The 19357-nt window shown below is 40.5% G+C and overlaps 1 protein-coding gene across 3 annotated transcripts in view; it reads left to right on the plus strand.

Annotated features, from left to right (window-relative positions):
- CCDC170 (coiled-coil domain containing 170) overlaps positions 1-19357 on the plus strand; it is a 60086-nt gene that overhangs the window by 35889 nt on the left and 4840 nt on the right. For all 3 annotated transcript variants that reach the window (XM_060692285.2, XM_060692284.2, XM_087887524.1), the window contains exons 6-10: positions 3988-4293; positions 12250-12450; positions 17163-17336; positions 17576-17818; positions 18173-18409. In XM_060692285.2, coding sequence (XP_060548268.2) covers positions 3988-4293; positions 12250-12450; positions 17163-17336; positions 17576-17818; positions 18173-18409 — 1161 coding nt within the window. The remainder of the gene's footprint in view (positions 1-3987; positions 4294-12249; positions 12451-17162; positions 17337-17575; positions 17819-18172; positions 18410-19357) is intronic.

Consider the following 19357-nt stretch of genomic DNA (forward strand, 5'->3'; position numbering starts at 1 on the left):
ATACAGGAAGGAGGATAGTCCCTGTGTGTGGGAATAGGGGTTAAGATGTTGTATTTGGCCTCAAGTTTAAATTCATGCAACTATGGAAACTCGATGTGACTTTGGGCTAGTTATTCCTTCTCTGTCCTCCTGAAGAAGAAGGAGTAGCAGAATCTTGGGACAGAGTTAAAAGAGGGAGCAGTTTAGAATCCCTATGTGGCTACAAGTGGATTAAGTTTACCTCCACCCTTGAATTACATTGACCTTTACCCAGAGGTGGGCTGCTGCTGATTCAGACCAGTTCACCCTTACCGGTAGTTCCGACTGCCGGCTGGGCCCACCCACTGTCCCGGTGCTATCCCGTCCTATATATCTCGCTCTCTGGCTCGCTCACCCTGCCCATGCAGCCCAGCTGATTTCCGCGCCTTGCAGCATCCTCAAGATAACATGATCGAAATTTGGGCACTTGGCAACTGACTCATATTTATGACAGTTGCAGTGTTCTAGGGTCGCATGATCCCCTTTTGCAACCTTCTACCAAGCAAAGTCAAAGGGGAAGCCAGATTCACTTAACAACCATGTTACCCAGTTAACAACTGCAGCGATTCACTTAACAACTGTGGCAAGAAATGTCGTAAAATGGGGCAAAACTCACTTAAGAAACATTTCACTTAGCAACATAAATTTTGGGCTCAGTTATGGTCGTAAGTCGAGGACTACCTATAGTTTTCCATGCTTTGGGAAAAAGAAAAGCCAAATGGATGTTTAATCTGCTCTCTGGGTTATTGTTCTTTTCTGTCTCTTGAGGTAAGCAACGTGCTTATAATACTCTCATCCCTTTCTCAAAAGCCACTTTGAGATCCAATCAATTGTTTGAAGGTCCTTCAAATGTTGTAATAATTCAATTTTTAATTAATGTAAATTGATAGGTACTTTGGTTCTTATTAATGGCATATCTTCTCCTTCTTGGATCCCATCACATTGGGTGTGGTATCAATATAGAATATTTTTTTTCAAAAATAAGATAGTTGCTGTGGTTTATGGAGTGGGGAAGCAATGTTGCGCTGCACCTGTGACAAAGAGGGGGAAAGATTTATTGAAATAATATTGCAATCTGAAAAGGTTTCCTTAATTTCCCCAGAAACTGCAATTTAATTCTTGTCACTAGAGTAATTTTCCCCTTCCTATCAAATCCTTTAAAGAAAAGTAGCAGGGAAATTAAATGAAATGAAATGGAAGCATGCCAAGAGGCAGAAAAGCAGATAATATTGGCTGTGATGGCTCTAATTAGACTAGGTTTGAATGGTGACAACGATGTATTTAACAGTTTTCTTTTTTAAAAAAAAAATTGCATTTAACATGGGCATAATTACATAAATTCTGATCTTTCATAGCTCATATGTCATTTTGGCTTTTGAAATAGTCTCCTAACACAGAGGCACACACACACACTGGCAGAGACAAAATCAAAAGTCTCTAGTTTCTGTTCCACAACAATTGTTCCCAATGCTTTCTTTTCAACAAGCCATAATCCAATATATATTTTATAAAATTTAATCCATAGTGTTTGTAGGGCTACCAGGTAAACAAGTCATTTTAAAAAATTCGCGTATAATGTTTATATTCAGTGTTACATATGAAGACCCAATAAAGGTGCGAGAGTACTTCGGTCCAATTGTTTCTACCCATACCATTAAATCTGGCAGAAGAGGCATATCATGAGCCTCATCATTTAAGGAATGTCATCTGGAGGGACCCAAGAAGAGAGCCATGCTTGTCTTTGTGCTTGCACTATGGAACATCATCCCCTCCTCCGAGATCAGATTGGCCCCCATTTTGGCTGTATCTGTCAGTGAGAGCCTGTGAAATGGTTATGTTAATTGTAGTTTGATTTTTTTTACCTTGCTGCCAGTTATGTATTTTTTATTTATTTATTTATTTGTCAAGCATGTATAAGATAACAGATATAAGTATAAACATGATTATGAATACAGGAAATGGATACGAATAAATGGGGGACAGTAGGACAGGGACGGTAGGCATGTTGGTGCATTTATGCACGCCCCTTATAGACCTGTTAGGAATGGGGTGAGGTCAACAGCAGACAGTCCAAGGTTAAAGTTATGGGGGTTTGGGGATGAAACCACAGAATCAGGTAGTGCGTTCCAGGCATTGACCACTCTGTTGCTGAAGTCGTATTTTCTGCAATCGAGTTTAGAGTGGTTTACCTTAAGTTTGTATCTGTTGTGTGCTTGTGTATTATTGCGGTTGAAGCTGAACTAGTCATTGACAGGTAGGACATTGTAGCAGATAATTTTGTGTACTACGCTTAGGTCAGACTGAAGGCGGCGTAATTCTAAATTGTCTAAGACCAAAATTTCAAGCCTGGTGGCATAAGGTATTCTGTTGTGAATAGAGGAGTGGAGGACTCTTCTCGTGAAATATCTCTGGACTCGCTCAATTGTATAAATGTCTGATATGCAGTGCGGGTTCCAGACAGATGAACTGTATTTGAGAATTGGTCTAGCAAAGGTTTTATATGCCCTAGTTTGCAATACAATATTACTGGAGAAGAAGCTTCACAAGATTAGGTTAACAATTCTTATTGCCTTTTTGGCAATGCTGTTACAGTGAGCTCTGGCACTTAGATCATTAGAGATGAGTACTCCAAGGTCCTTGACAGAGTGAGGGTCATCTATGAGGTCGTATCTGCCTAGCTTGTATTTTAGTTGTCAGTTGTGTTTTTAACTGTTGTTAACTATCCAGAATAACTATGGATAGATGGGCAGCCATCTAAGTGAATTAAACTCACCACAGTAAAACCTTCATTTAACAGATCATCCACAGTTGTCTAATAATCTAATAATTTAATAATCTAATAATTTAACAAATGTTTGTTAAATCTAAGATAAATTATTTGCAGTAATTCATTTGTATAACAAATGAAGCAAATTATACCTTCCACACCAGTTTGCATAATGTTGACATTCTACAAATGGCAGGAATTGGATCATTTGCCCCAATTAATGTCCTTTGGGGAGTGAAAGTGGTGTGAAGACTTTAGCAGGGGTTAAAAATAGTGCTTTCAGCCTCGTGTTTTGAGGGGGGTTGATTTTACTCAGTATGGCAAGAAGTAAAAGTTGCTCCTATCCATTTATCGATGCTGAATCATTCATGGGTTGGATACATGCTGGCCTTCCATAAATAAAAGGTCTTATCAAATTATTTGGGTCCAGCCTACATTATATTGAAAGAAAAGCACATCAAAAGTCAATGGCGGGACTTTGAAGGTTTACCCAACCTCACCTAATGAGGTGATTGTTCCAACTCTCTAGATTCATAGTTTTATTTTCTTTCAGCAGAAACTATCCATACATCTCTTGTAAGCAAGTTTTAGTAATAATGCACATTGTATCTGCTATTCTCCTGGAAATATGTTGTAGAATAGAATAACCGAGTTGGAAGGGACTTTGGAGGTCTTCTAGTCCAACTCCCTTCCTAGGCAGGAAACCCTACACCACTTCAGACAAGTGGTTATCCAACATCTTCTTAAAAACTTCCAGTGTTAGAGCATTCACAACTTCAGGAGGCAAGTTGTTTCACTGATTAATTGTTCTAACTGTCAGGAAATTTCTCCTTAGTTCTAAGTTGCTTCTTTCTTTGATTAGTTTCCACCCATTGTTTCTTGTCCTGCCCTCAGGTGCTTTGGAGAATAGCTTGACTCCCTCTTCTTTGTGGCAACCTCTGAGATATTGGAACACTGCTATCATGTCACCCCAGTCCTTCTTTTCATTAAACTAGACATACCCAGTTCCTGTAACTGTTCTTCATATGTTTTAGCCTCCAGTCCCCTAATGTTGCTCTTCTTTGCACTCTTTCTAGAGTCTCAACATCTTTTTTACATCGTGGCGACCTAAACTGGATGCAGTATTCCAAGTGAAATTTGTGAAATAACTGTTGTTTCCTTTTTTCTCTGAGGTGTAAATATTGGTATTGTTTTTATTTTAGGACCTAAGCAACATTGCAGGAGCTAAGCAGAATCTTGAGGAGGAGATCAGAAGCCTCCAAAACAGATTGGCAGCCAGCCAGCGGGCTTGGGAAGAATTCGGCCAACTAAAGGTCCATTGCAATGAAAAAGAAATGGAACTGAGAACTAATCTAGAGCAAGCCAGAGAAGAAAAAAAGCTGCACAATGAATTCAAAGATCAAATAGTGGCTTTACTGGGGAGTAACCCCATTGTGGCGACTCCATCCAAGGAAGACATTGTGGAAAAAATCCGAGAGTTGTGCCACAGAGAGGAGAGCAAAAAAAGAGTATGTTAAAACTTGTCTTATTTTTCTTCAGTGTGCTTAATTTATTCCTGTGTATAGATTTTATTTTAGTTCACTTCAGAAAATTTTTAAAAATTAATTCATGAATTGACAGGATTGTCTAATTGTAAGTGGATGAACTTTGATACAATTGTTCTGAACTGATAAGACGCACCGTTGTTTTATTTTGATGTAATAGTTTATATAGCAGTTGCTCGGTATCTAATGATTGTAGGGAAAAAAAATCACAAAAAAAGCAGAGCCCATTAAAGAAAAGCACATCGTTAAATTGCAATCTATTAAAAGGAGTACATGGTGACATTTATTTATTTATTTTACATTATATCAGGAGTTAAATCTACTTACCTTCCCAAGTAGCACATGCATCATGTGCACGCCTTAGACCCTCTGTGCATGCGCAAACCCTTTTGCGCATGCACAGAGGTAAAAAACAGGTTACTTCCTGGTTAAAACCAGGAAGTAATGATGACCGGGCGGGTGGGCGGAGCCTCGTGCCACCATTGCTACCGGTTCTCTGAACCACCGGCCGCCATCGCTACCAGTTCGGCCGAACCAGTCCGAACCGGGAGCATTTCACCCCTGCATTATATTCTGCCCACTTTGAACCAATTTAAGCAGAATAAAATCTAAGAAAGTAAAATGAGGGGGGGGGGATCCCTAGACTCATACCTATAATCCTATACTTAAAATAATTACAGAAAAAGGGCAATGAAAAGGTGATCATATGTTGTGTATGATATATTCTTCAGTCCTGGTTAGTAATTTAACTGTCATGACTATAGGCTTTTCATATCACAATGAACTATATTGTAGTTTCTAACTTAACTTCCTCCCCGCCCCCCGGTTTAAGGCGATGTTGCCACGTCCATCCCCTATCTTAGTTGATGATGCTTAGTTTGGGCCTCTCATTTTTCAACTTGACCTGTTCTTGTCTTGGAATATACTGTATTTATATGAAAGAAAGAAGGTCCTGAATTTAAGACAATCTCCCTTTCCAAATAATCTTCTAGATTAATCATCATCATCACAACCCATTGTGTATAAAATGCAGCTAATATGTAAAATGTATGCAAGGAGAGGAGAATATACACATACACATACACACACACATACATTCTCCATACTAACCAAATCATTCCAACACTCAGAAGTGTGCAAATACAAACGTGTGCAACATTTTCTTTCCTCCTTCCCTTTCAACAAAAAGAATAAAAATAAAATATGATCGATAAAAATATGAGGTGAGGAAGGAAGGAAAAAATGGTTAAGGAGAATAAAATGCAGCTCTTTGGTGTATAATAAACAGCTGTAATGTAGCACAGTCACATGTGCTGGGGCTACAACTCAAAAGATATCCAGCCACTATGGTCAGATCATTCTGCTTGAACATTATTGTCTTGTGAGTAAGTAGTAATGGCAAACAACAGGCCTGATTTAAATATCTCTTGCAGGTATTTATTAATCAACTGTTAGGTTACCTCTGGGATAATAAATCCAACTCCATATTTGTTGACACAGTCTTTTTATTAATGTCCATTTGCTTGGATTATATTTCTTTGCAGGTCAAATTAGTACTCAATTTATAACACTTCATTTAATGACTTGTTTGAAGTTACAACCGCCCTGAAAAAAGTGACTTATGACCATTGCAGCATCCTCATGGTCACATGATCAAAATTCAGACGCCTGGCAACTGACTCATATTTATGAAGGTTGCCGTGTCCCGGGGTCATGTGATCACCTTTTGCGATCTCCTGAAAAGCAAAGTCAATGGGAAATCCAGATTCACATTACGACCGTGTTACTAATTTAACAACTGCAGTGATTCACTTAACAACAATGTACCAACGTAACACTTGTTAAAAGAACGGTCGTAAAATAGGGGCAAGATTCACTTAACAAATATCTCACTTAGCAACAATCTGAAATTTTGGACTCAATTATGGTCATAAATCGAGGAGTATTACAAGATGCCTCAAATGCCTCTGTTTACAGTCTAGTGCAGGGGTGGGCAAATATGGCCCCTTTATGACCTGTGGACTTCAACTCCCAGAATTCCTGAGCCAGCTTGGCTGTCTCAGGAATTCTGGGAGTTGAAGTCCACAGGTTGTAAAAGGGCCACAGTTGCCCACCCCTGGTCTAGTGTCCTCTGCATTGAGTGTTCACTATGTCACAGATCCAGTAGAGGCTGCTCATGGACACTTTTTAAATTTCTTGGTTTTCTGTGTGATGACCTAATTGTAGTTTAAGTAACTTTGGATAACCCAAATGTGCTATAAAACGCTTTTTAAAAAATAATTCCTTAACAAGCAAATTTCCAATTGACTAATCCAAGCTTGTGGTCAAGAAACTTAGTTTCCGTAACTTAGTGCCGTAAAAAGGCCCACTAAACTTTCAGGCTATAAAGTTGAGTGCTTGATGTTTAGTAAACAGTTGCCTCTGTGATTTATTGCAATGAGCTGGCTCAAACGTCTATGCTGCAATACCACAGCTATTTCCTGAAGAGCCCTGATAATACACAATTGCAGTGAAATACATATGTATGGTTGGGAGAGAGAGGCAGAAATACTTTACGCCAACCTGTTTCTGGCTGCCTGTCTTGGGACTCTTAACTCCCACAATCCCCAACCAGAATCCTGGAAGTTACAGTCCAAGCACATATGGACAGGATCAGGGGAAAGGGGAAAATGTTGTAAAAGCTTTCAGCATTCCCTGTTCATTTCTGACATTTTTATGCCACTCCTCTCCAAATGGCTTTAAGCAGCCTGCAGCAGAAAGATGAAAAATAACCATACCAAATATCCTAGTTACGCTGCAGCTTGTCACAAAATGTTCTGTTAGAAAGGCAAAGGATGATAAAACTTATGGAACCTTGCAAATTCAACAAGTTGCTTATGCAGTCCGTCTGATAACATCACACTTCATATGTTATAGCAGGGTCCTCAAACTATGATTCGCGGGCAGGATATGACCCACTGAAGCCATTAATCCAGCCCACTCAGGACCACGAGGCTGCCCTGCCCACATCGCCCCACCTACCTGCCAGCCCCCACCTGCCTTCTGGAGGCCGCGGAGGCCAAAAACGGGACACGCGGAGGCCCTGGGGCTCCCCCTAGCCTCCAGAGAGAAGGAGGGAGGGACACACACACACACACACACACACACACACACACACACACACACAAACAGAAGTCCCTCACCCCCCCCCAAGGCAGCTACATCCCTTCACTAACCTGCTTTCCACCCCCAGGAGCATAACAAATTGAAGTTTAATTTGTGTGTATTGTTTAATGGATTGCTAAATTGGCCATGCCCACCCAGTCACGTCCACCCAGTCACATGACCACCTAGCCACACCCACCCAGCAGGTCCAACCCCCCCCAACCGTCTGAGGGACTGTGAATTGGCCCCTGTTTAAAAAGGTTGAGGACCCCCTGTGTTATAGAAACAGCAGAACATACTGAGGTGATCTCCCCATGGGAAGAAGAATGGATGCCTTGGTTACAACAGAAAGAGGATTTGGGGCTTCATTAGTGAAAGTAGAGCACGCTGCTAGGATTGACCATGGGGTTATTTTTCTGGGTCTACAAGGGGACACTGGAGCAAAGTGCTTCACCTGAACCTGAATACATTTGGCAGAAATGTTTAAGAGTATTATAATAGGCAAAAGGAAATTGCAGTTTTTCATAAAAATCAAGGGTGGGGGAAAAAAGTCAAATGCATTTGCTGAAAATCGCTGACACATTGCTAGCATAGAATAGATCTGAAGAGACGAATGCCCTATTTACATTGCTCTGGAATGATGTCCACCAATATGGAAGTGTTCACTTCAGTCTTTGGAGAGCTTGAATTTGAAGCTCAGAAACTCAGACTGCTATACAACAGCAGAAGGGGCTTAAGCATGTTCTGCTATTATTCCTAGGGAGGGAAGAATATTGTGTTCTACAGGGTTAGTTTGGATGTGTTCACGAATTTAGTAAGTTCTGGCTAGAACTGGTTTACTGAATCTAGAAAAGCATGCAGTAAAACCTTGTATGGAATTTTTAACATACAGAAATATCATCCATATGATGTCTGCGTAGACACCTCCCCCCCATATACATGCCTATGTATATCATTGTGTATAAAAAAATATTGTTATTAAATTATTTCATGTATCTGGCTATGCTTCAGCATCTTGCAGGGCTTATTTTTGTTGGTTGTTTGCAAAAGGAGAGTACAATCTGATGCTTGTGCTAGAGCTAATCATTTCTGTCCCTGGGGCAATGTCTTAAATTATTTGTTCCTCCCTTTGTTTGGTCAGAACTAACTTACAATGAGCCACCTGTTTCCAGTTCCTTTCAATCTTATTACTGAAGAAATGTTATGGTGCACACGGTGTACTCACAGAGTTAAAATGAAAACTTGCATGGATTGTTCCTTCGCTTGGACTATTATCCTTGCTGAACATCCAGGAAATGAGTATCTTTGTTGAAAACAAGTTCTCTTATCTCAAGCTAAAGAATCATTACAGTTTTAATAGCTACAGTATAAGCATATTGCAGGGCATCTGAAGTCCTTTTGGTATGCTTTCAGCTGTGTTGGGAGCATGTGCATCTTGGTAGAGAATTGGCAGGGTTTTCTCTTCTCTCCCTTGCCCATTTTTTTTTTTTTACTGAAAACAAATGGCCTCGTTCATCTCTTGGGTCTGGGATTCCACAGATGGTTTCTGCTGTGTTGGCAGGGAAGAATGCATCTGCCAACCTAATGCATCTGGAGAAACCAGCGTTTAGAAGCTGGTTAATGTTGTGCCTAAAGTTTGGCTGGTGTTCTTAGCTGCCGTTACAGATAGATAGAGATATATACAGATTAACAGAGTTGGAAGGGGCCAAGTCGGTCATCTAGTCCAACCCTTGCCCAAGCAGACCCTACGCCATTTCTGACAGATGGCAGTCCATTCTCTTCTTGAAAGCTTCCAGTGATGAAGCTCTCACAACTTCTGAAGGCAAGCTGTTCCATTGGTTGATTGCTCTCACTGTCTGAAAATTTCTCCTTATTTCCAGGTTCTGAACTCTCCTTGTTCAGTTTCCATCCGGTTCTTCTATTTGCTTGTCTGACTTGCTGTTCATACATTTGATAACATCTCCATACAGACTTTTTCTTGGGGGTCTCATCTTGGGTAATATTATCTATCTGTATTTGAGATATTGTAATTTTAAATGCGGAAGCGTTTAGGGGGAAAGCGAACACCGCATGCATAAATGCTGGCAAAATTGAGGTCAGCCTGCAGACACCAGGATTGCATTTCCTAGCCAGGGTAACTCTAACAGCTTTCAAGGGGGTGGCGGACTGAATATGAACAAAAAAATAAGCTATAAAGTTCCGCAGAGAAATACAATTAATTTTGAACAATGTTATGAATAGAATCCAATAATCTTCATTTTATCCATTTGGAGATTTATGGAAGGTTCATACAAGTAATAAAGCATACTTAAGACAGATGTTATTGTTTCTATGGTTTTGTGTAATGGGATTTATTTTGTTTTTGGCTATGACTACACTAGATTAGCTTTTATTTATTACCATCTGTTGGCTTAAAATCTGTGGCATCACAAGCCTGTCAACCTTAATTTTAAAATGTTTTACTACATTTCAACTGATTCAACCCTACCTAACTATAGAAAATACAGTATATGTTTGCCTTATATCTTAGTACAGTGATGGCTAACCTTTTTGCCGTCGTGTGCCAAAAGTGGGGGGGAGCATGGGAGGGTTGAACGCGTGCGTGCCCACACCCATAATTCAATGCGCCCCGCCCCTGTGCATGCACGCATGACCCCCCCTGTGCTTTCCCACTTTTGGCACAGTGGGCCCACTAGGCCTGATTTTTGCCCTCCCCAGGCTCCAGAGGCTTTCTAGGAGCCTGGGGAGGGCGAAAACAGCCTTCCCCACCCCCCACCCCGGAAATGGCCCGTTTCCCAACTTCCGGTGGGCCTGAAAGGCCCATAAATCAGCTGTCCGGCACACACATGCGTGCTGGAGCTGAGCTAGGGCAACACTCGCGTGCCCACAGATATGGCTCCGCATGCCACCTGTGGCACGCATGCCATAGGTTCGCCATCACAGTCTTAGTAGGTATCAAGCCAATGTATTTCATAGACTATATCTTTGATTCCGAGTTGGATATGGATCAGAATATGGTCTTACTGATTTATAATAACTTTGAAGGAAAACCCTAGGACCGTGATGGCAAACCTATGACATGTGTGCCAAAGGTGGCACACAGAGCCCTCTCTGGTTTCCGGTGCGCAGGTCAGCTGTTCTTCATGTGCGCTGGAGCACCAGAAACCCAAAGACCAGCTGGTCGGTGTGCATGCGCGCGCTGGCCACATGGTCTTCGGGTTTCCAGAACTCTGGCACGCGTAAAGACCAGGTGCCTAGTGCGTGCATGTGCACCGGCCAGCTGGTCTTAGGGTCTCTGGCACTCCGGCGCTCTGGCGCGTGTTGTGCGCATGTGTGCGCTCCAGTTCGGGCACTTGGTGCTGAAAAGGTTTGCCATCACTGCCCTAGGAGACCTATAATATGTATGTCTTTATTCCAGGTTCCTACAGATGGTAGAGCTTGGAATAATCTCTCACCTTTACTTCTGTCCTATTTTCCTGCCCATCATCTTATCATTCATTCATCCCTTTAGGGAACCTCTATACTTTTATATGCAGTGTCTTTTGAAATAATAATAATAAAAAAAGATTTTTCATGCTCATATACAGAAAGAGATGGTATTTATCCAACTTTGCCAATGAAAAAAGAGAATTTCCCAATCTTTATTCCTCCTGCAGGCTGCATCTGCTGCATCTGCCATTTGGAGAAAATAGTTCCTAATATATGCTGTGGACAGATGTGGTACCAGCAAGGGTTTTATGTGAATTTTATAGAATTTATAGAATTTTCAAGAATTAAATGAAAGCATGGGACATTATGAGGGAAGCACTGTACACCAAAAATAGTTCCTAATATATGCTGTGTGGACAGATGTGGTACCAGCAAGGGTTTTATGTGAATTTTATAGAATTTTCAAGAATTAAATGAAAGGGACATTATAAGGGAAGCACTGTACACCAAAAACATGCATTAATTTCTTACTTTTCCATAACTGGAAGATTAATAATGGAATACATAATGCTCTGAGAGCCAGTTTGGTGTAGTGGTTAGGGCATCAGGCTTGAAAATAGAAGATTGCGAATTCTAGTCCCTCCTTAGGCACAAAGCCAGCTGGGTGACCTTGGCCCAGTCACTTTCTCTCAGCCCTAGGAAAGAAGCAATGGAAAACTTCTTCCCAAATCTTGCCAAGAAAAGCGTGGGGACTTGTGCAGGCATTCTCCAAAAATCAGACATGATTGAACAGAAATTAAAACAATGTTGTTCAATGTTTAAATTAATATCAGATTCCGGTATACCTGTAAATATTCTTGTGTTAGTGTAACAGTGGTAATCTGGCAGGTTTATAGCATTATTTATCAATAAACTTTAAGTGAGCATGTATTGACCCATTTTCATTAACAGAATATTTATTCAAATTTACAAGATGGATATTAATATAATGTCTGCTTCACAAGTTGCTCTAATTTTGGTTTGTTTGCAATTGGCTTAGCATATTGTATGAATCTAGCTTTTGCAATGTATAGCTTTGTGTGATATATGAATTCAACCAATGGAGAAAGTTTTTTTTCAACTGACAGGGTAAGAAATTGTAGCTTAGTGAGTTTTGCGAATTCAGCCACAGTCCATATATGCTACACTACTGTATGGTAACTAGATCAAGTCCTTCTGATTAAGTGTTCATGTTTTTCCTTGAGTAGAAAGTGATTGTTTTATTGCCCTTCTATAATTGGTGATTTTCTTGTACCACAGATTAGTGTCCTACTCAGTCTCTGATTTGAGTTTACTTTTGTTTCCCAGATGGTATCCCAGCTTGAAGCCCAAATCAGCAAACTTACCGAGACTCTGGAAACTCAGACAATGTTGCATCAGGAGGCCTTGCAAAGAGCCAAAAAATCAGAAAACAAATCAGAAATGCTTCATGATCAGTTGATGCGCCTAGAAGGAGAGCTGGTATCTGGAGATGTGATGCGAGATGCTTGGAAACTTGAGAAACAACAAGTAATATCTTATGTTTATAGGAAGGGTATAAGGCAAGGTAGAGAAAGCTTAATTTAATGATGTGGTCCTGATTTTATCAAAAGTAAATGTATGCTCTGATTGGCACAGTCATGTTCACATCGGTAAAATTTGTTGGGGAAATCATTTTTCAGTATGATCAGAGTGGTGATTTGAACATAAAATGTATATATAAGTGTTCAGGGACTGTATTAAAAAGTACTACAAGTCTGAGCACTTAGGGAGTGTTGTAAGCAACAAGCCATGAAAATATCTAAGGAAATGTGTTGGTGTTTTGGATCTTGTAGAGATAAGCTACTAAAAGATTTCTGGCTGCCTGTTCTAGACCCCAAGAGGCAATCTGTTTTTGGATTAGTATTCCAAGTAAATTTTTCTGGAAGTTGCCAGTACTATAGAGAACACAGTAGGGGAACTTAATATATTTTAAATGAAAATAAAATGTTACTGAGAAATCAGCTCTTTACCAGATAGAGAAGAATAGAATCAAAACTAGGTCTTATTCTGCTAATTATATTATTGAAGCTTACAGAAATTCCATGGGTTTCATGGGTTGCAAAAGATAAAATGTGTGTTCAGTTAAGGTTTTTTTGTTGTTTTTTTACTTTTAGTTACTTTTTTTTACTTTAGTTACTTTCAATACTTTCTTTCCCTAACTTCAGCATATAAACCATGATCCCAAATTTGAGTATGTCAACATTTCCTTGATTCTGTTTTCTGAAATTTTCTTCTTTAGTTTTACAATGATCACATAATGATCACATAATAATCACAGTGACACAGCTTATGGCCCGTTTGGATGTGCTAAATCATTGGAGGCAAATAAACCTCCAATTAAAGTGAAGCAATTGCTTCATTGCTCATTCTGTTGAATGATCCTTATTGGGTTGATAAAATGTATGGATAAAAGAGTTTTACCCTAGCAAAAAAAGTTTGGCATAGTTTGCCCCTTTTGTCTCAAATCCTATTATTTATGTATTTGAATGACTTCTAATGGAGCACGGCAAAGGCAGATTTTTCTGTCTTCTGTCCTCACAGAAGAGCACTGTGGTAGGTTAGATAGAAATGTCCCTGTTCTGAATGCACTGCCCAAGCTTGTCTGTAATGAAGTTTCATGATGTAGCTCTTGATACAGCTGGCAAGAACCATTACTCTCCAGAGGTAGTATTCAGCCGGTTCAGACCGGTTCAGGCAGGGGTGAAATCTACTTGCCTTCCTTACCGGTTCGGAAGAACACACACACGCGTCATGTGTGTGCGCAGACTTTCTGCGCATGCGCAAAACCTTCTGCGCATGTGCAGAAGGTAAAAAACACCTGGGCAGGTGGGGGAAACTTTCCCTCCACCATCGCTACTGGATCGCCAAACCACCGGCCAAAATCGCTACCGGACTGGGTGATCCGGTCCGATCCAGGAGTATTTCATCCCTGGGTTCAGGCGCCTCGGCTCTATGCCGTCCTATTTAGGCACATTTTTGAGGCCAGGCTCAGGCGCGGAAGGCGCGTGCGCAAGCAAAGTGCATGCACGGAAGGCCAGGCGCATGTGTCGAAGGTAGGTGCATGCGCGAACCGATAGTAACAAAATGTGAAACCCACCACTGTTACTCTTGCCCATCAGAGAAAGTCTTAGAAACATTCATCTCTCCAGGAGGCACTGACTCAGTGAAAAAATCTATATGGGAAGCTCAGTGTCTTATCCCCTTCCCTACCTCCAGCTACTGTTCCTCCAGCTACTACTCCAGTCCCAGCTGCCTCCCTGCTCAGCTTTTATAGCCAACAGTTGCTATTCTGGCTAGGGAGAAGCCTTAAATGGACAGGGCAACAGCAGCACAGGTGCTGGCCAGTTTTTAGGCAAAATGTCCTCTCATACTCCCTATACAGTATGGAGGTTGCATGTGTAAATGTATGAGGATAAAGAATGAATTATTAAAAAGTAAAAAAGAATAAATATGAGTAAAAATAGAGAAATTAGAATTTGAGGGCGAATGAAGAAGTTGTTCATATAAATAAACATATAAATATTAAGATATGATTAAAAAATATGGGAAAAGATGATTTTGGCAGAAATTGTAACTAAGTAAAATGTATTTGGATATGATAAGTTGTATAAGATATGATATGGCCAATACTCTGTTCATAAAATATGTGGGTAAATGGGGGGGGGAGAGAAAAAAAATCAATAAAACTTGATTAAACAAAAAACAAACAAACAAAAAAAGGATATCACAGTGCCAGCAACAGACAAGGTAGCTGTAAAAATTACCTCAAGCCATTTTCTTCCATATGAATATAGATGCTATGGATGAGAGGAAGTTTAAAGATTAGAACACGTGCACACTTTGCAAACTGTATGCCATCCTGTGCATGCATAACTCTAGGAAGAGTTATTTTTTCATGTCCTTTAGAAAACATTAGCACCTTTATTGTTTTCCATTTGTTTCCTAAGTGAGAATGGAAGAACTCCAGAGATACAACCATTGCACCATTTAGAACACAAGAGTTTTGTGGTATCTTAATTTAAAAAAAAAAAAATGTACCTTTTTCATCAAGTTTAGTTCTTGCTGACTTCATGGAGTTTTCTTGATAGAGTCAAGAAGTGATTGTTCTCACTTAACAACCAGTCATTTTACAAGCATTCAAAGTTACAACAACCATGAAACGGGTGCCTTAACAGCCCATAAAGATCCCTAGCCAACATAAATAGTTGGGCTGCCACATGCCATGGCTGCATGTAGTGCAGATCAGCTTTATGACAGGTCGTGGCATTGAACAGTCACACGACCACAAGTCATAATAGGGTTTTGCTGGTTTCCAGTATTGTTTGCCAGTTTCCAACAAAAATGCTCAAATGAAGATCATATTCAGGAAAGAGAGACGGCCTCTCGGCCCCTCAACCTCCCTGTTATGGGTTCTTTTATGTAGATCCAAGTCAGTGGGCTCCAAAACACCAGAGAGCCAACCCAACAACATAGGTGCTACACAACACCCACACAAGCACTTGCAGGCTGGTACTCATAGACTGATACTAACTGCTCTCTCTTCCACTCTTCCCCACCTCCAGCTACTGTTCCTCCAGCTACTACTCTAGTCCCAGCTGCCTCCCTGCTCAGCTTTTATAGCCAATAGTTGCTATTCTGGCTAGGGAGAAGCCTTAAATGGACAGGGCAACAGCAGCACAGGTGCTGGCCAGTTTTTAGGCAAAATGTCCTCTCATACTCCCTATACAGTATGGAGGCCCCATAGTGTTATCCTGGAAGTGGGCACCATTTTGGAATGGCCACATTGTGGTCACTCATTGTTTTCATTGTAGCCACTCCCAAAATGGTGTCCACTTCCAGGATAACACTGTAGGGCCTCCATGTTGGAATACTGTGCAACAGAATGGCTGCTTTGCAAAAGAGATCTATGGAAAACTTAAGTGACCGAGCTATGATGAGAATGGGGATGTGTGGTAGGACCCAGTGGCGTGAGAGGCAGGCATAAGGCCTGTGGGGATCCAGAGGGTAGGATGAGGGAAAGATAGTGCATTACTGCAATTGGGCATAAGGAAAGACGGAGTGCCAAGCAACCAAATTTTGTTTGTGTGACCTTGGGGGCACTGCAGCGGCTATAACTCTGAGCAGGAGTTGTAAGTCCATTCATTCTCTGCCCTTTAATTTCAAATGGTCTCTCAATATATGATCATAAATCGAAGACTACCTGTATACTGCCATAATCCTTAAAGATTCCAAGCTGTTGACAGCATAAAAATGTAAACAATACAACGGTATATAAAAACAATATCATTTGAGTAGACAATGCCAAATGCTCCTCAGAAAAGCTCTGTTCTGACCAGTTTCTGGAAAGCTCAAAGGCTTAATCTCTGGAGGGAAACTATTCCACAGAATAAGGTCCATCCCTGAGGAAGACAATTTCTTGGTCTCAGCCCTCCTGTCCCTACTTCAGGAAACTGAAACATCACTAGCAGATTCTCTTGTTCTGGATGATGAGTTCTGATGGGAGAAATTTGTTTGAAGATACTGGGAGTTTAGCAAGAAAGGATTTTATGTGCTCCTTTGAGCACTTTGAGTTGTACCCAGAAATCTACCGGAAGCCAAAGGAAGGCCTGCTGTGACTTTTAGAAAGTCATGGTGACATAAATTTGGAAAACTTGTAATATCTGTATTCAGAACTTTAGGGGGGGGAAAACTTGCAATATGGCATGGCTTGCATGCTGTACTTAATGCAGATTAAATATTGGCATTCTCTGGTGGGCTGCCTGCCCCAGTTTTATTAGGTGGTGTTCTCTTTTAAGATTTGAAGACGTGGACAATCATGAGACAGAATGAGCATGGAAAGAAAAGAGAATCCTTTTGGGTCCAGCCTATTGTACTTAAAAAGAATCAAAAAGACTTACATGTGTTGGTTTAGTCTTAGCCATAAAAGCCTTCTAGAAAGCATGAATTAATTAAAATATTTTTCACATGTTAGATTAAATGCAACTCCTTTGAGCCGTATTAGATTATTTGCAAATGTCTGAAAATATATGCCTTTTAACAGTAAAAGGCAGCATGGCAAGAAAACATGAAGCAATAAAAATGTAACATTTTTATTGCATTAATAAATCTTTATTTCTGTTAAAGCAATTGTAAGAGGCTAAGAATGCAAGCTTTGTTCTGAGCAAACTGGATGCCTTTCTCCTCATATTTTCTTTCCAAAGTATCTTAAGTTTCTGGATCAGCTCTCTGAAAAGATGAACCTGGACAGAATAGCAGTGGAGGTTGGATTTGACATGAGGTTGGATGCAGTGCTGGCTCGTGCAGAACAGTTGATCAAGTTGGAACGAGATACATTGACTGACAATAAGATCATGGTCCGAAACCTGCAGAGAAAGGTAGGAAAGATATCTAAACAGCAGAGGTATTAATGCTTGGTTCATTTTTTTTATAGTATCATAATATCAAACTAAGGCTGGGATAATACTCATTTAAGTCTCACTCGAATCCCAACACTGTGAAGAGAGGGGAAGAAGTAGGCTCCACTTTTCCCTGGCGGAAGAATAGAGCATATGAATAAATGAATATTTACTATCACAGGTGACATGTTTGTTTTTTTTTAAAATTGAAAATGTAGGTAAAAGCTCAGAAAGAGCAACTTGAAAACAAAGAACTGCATGTGAAGCTTTTGCGTCAGAAGATCGTCCAGCTGGATGAGGAGAAGCAAGTGCGCACAGCCCTGGCAGTAGAAAGGGATGAGGCCAACCTCACAGTCCGAAAGTTACAAAAGAAAATAGACAGATTGCAGAATGAACTTTCTTTGGCGAGAGAAACACACACAGATCTGAAAGTTAAACTTGCTGACACGAATGAACTGAAGGTGGGTAATAAAGCTAATAGCGTGAGTCAAACCATATTTAGAGGGGTATGAATAAAAGTGAATGGATTTGCATTTAACTTCGTAATAACGATGCCTAATCTGTCCATCTCAATTGCTCCACAGTAGAAAGCAATTTTGAAATGATTAGCAACACGCCTTCTTCAAGAACCTGAAATTTAGGAGAGATAGAGTAGCTCATACTTGACACAACTTCAAATGTGTGCAGCGCTTCTCCTGCAAGTGAGCCTTATTTGGGTAGATGAGGCTCAGGGAAAAGCGAAATGCTTCTTGGCATCTTATGTGATATTTTCCTTAGACCACTTCCATGTTTCCTTCTTTGGAATTTGTGTTCAGATCAAAGCAATGGAGCAAGACAAAACCATAGAAGAACTCAGCAAATCTCAAGAGAAACTGGAAAAGATGAAGACTAAAGCTGAGAAGCAATTAACCTCTGTCCAGTCTGAGCTACATGTTAGACAACGTGAAGCAAAGGAAGATAAAGAAAAGGCTAAACACTTGTTGGAGTCTGTGACTACAGAAGCAACAGCACTTAAATCAACTCTTGAAGAAGTCATGAAAAGAGAGAAACAGGTATGTGCCAGGATCACCAATAAGGGGTATGTGTTATTTGTCACCTTTATCTAGTGGTGGGATTCAGCCATTTCGCACCCCTTCGGGAGAACCGGTTGTTAACTTTCTGAGCAGTCTGGCGAACTGGTTGTTGGAAGAAATCATTAGGGCAGAGAACCGGTTGTTAAATTATTTGAATCCCACCACTGCCTTTATCCATTCATCAGTCTAAATATTTGCCCTCTCACAGGGCAGATAACAGTCTATTAAAAGGGACCATAAATAACCTAGAATAATCAAAACAACACCTTGCATTCAGGGTGAGTCATACATCGCACAATCATATGCCTGAAGATAAGCTCACCAATTATTTTGAGCCAATACTTGAGGGAAGAACCGGCTCTTCAATGCCCTACGAAAGACTGACAGGGTTGGGGGCCACCTGAATCTCGGAGGATTAACTGTTCCATAGGCAGGACCTGTTTGATAGAAAGGATTCAGAGCATGCTTACCCTGTCAGGGATAGGCAGAAATAATTGCAAATAACATGGCTCTATGCCATGAAGGGCTTTAGGGTTAATAGCTAACATCTTGAATTGGACCCAAAAATCAACTGGGGCCAATGCAGCTCACAATACATCATAGTAGTTGGTGTTACTGTGCCATGTACGTTCATTACCATTCACGGCACTGCATTCTGCACCACCTGTAAGAAATGGTCTTCAAGGGCAGTTCCACGTAGAGCACATTGTAATAATTCCAATAGAAAGTGTGCCAGCTTGGGTTTTGAAGCAATTTTATAAGTTCTCTTTCAGTTGAAAAGAGCAAGGAAGAGGATATAGGCAGTAAGGAGTAAGAGACTCATTTAATTTCATCTACACATGTATGTTGTTACCTGGGGAACAAGTAAGGCTGTATGCACAGTTGCCTTGAAAAGAATATGAATAATTGCATTACCAAAAGCATTAG

The sequence above is a fragment of the Pantherophis guttatus genome, chromosome 1 (assembly GCF_059756535.1).
Source record: "Pantherophis guttatus breed Tessera chromosome 1, ASM5975653v1, whole genome shotgun sequence".
NCBI classification, from domain to species: Eukaryota; Metazoa; Chordata; class Lepidosauria; order Squamata; family Colubridae; genus Pantherophis; species Pantherophis guttatus.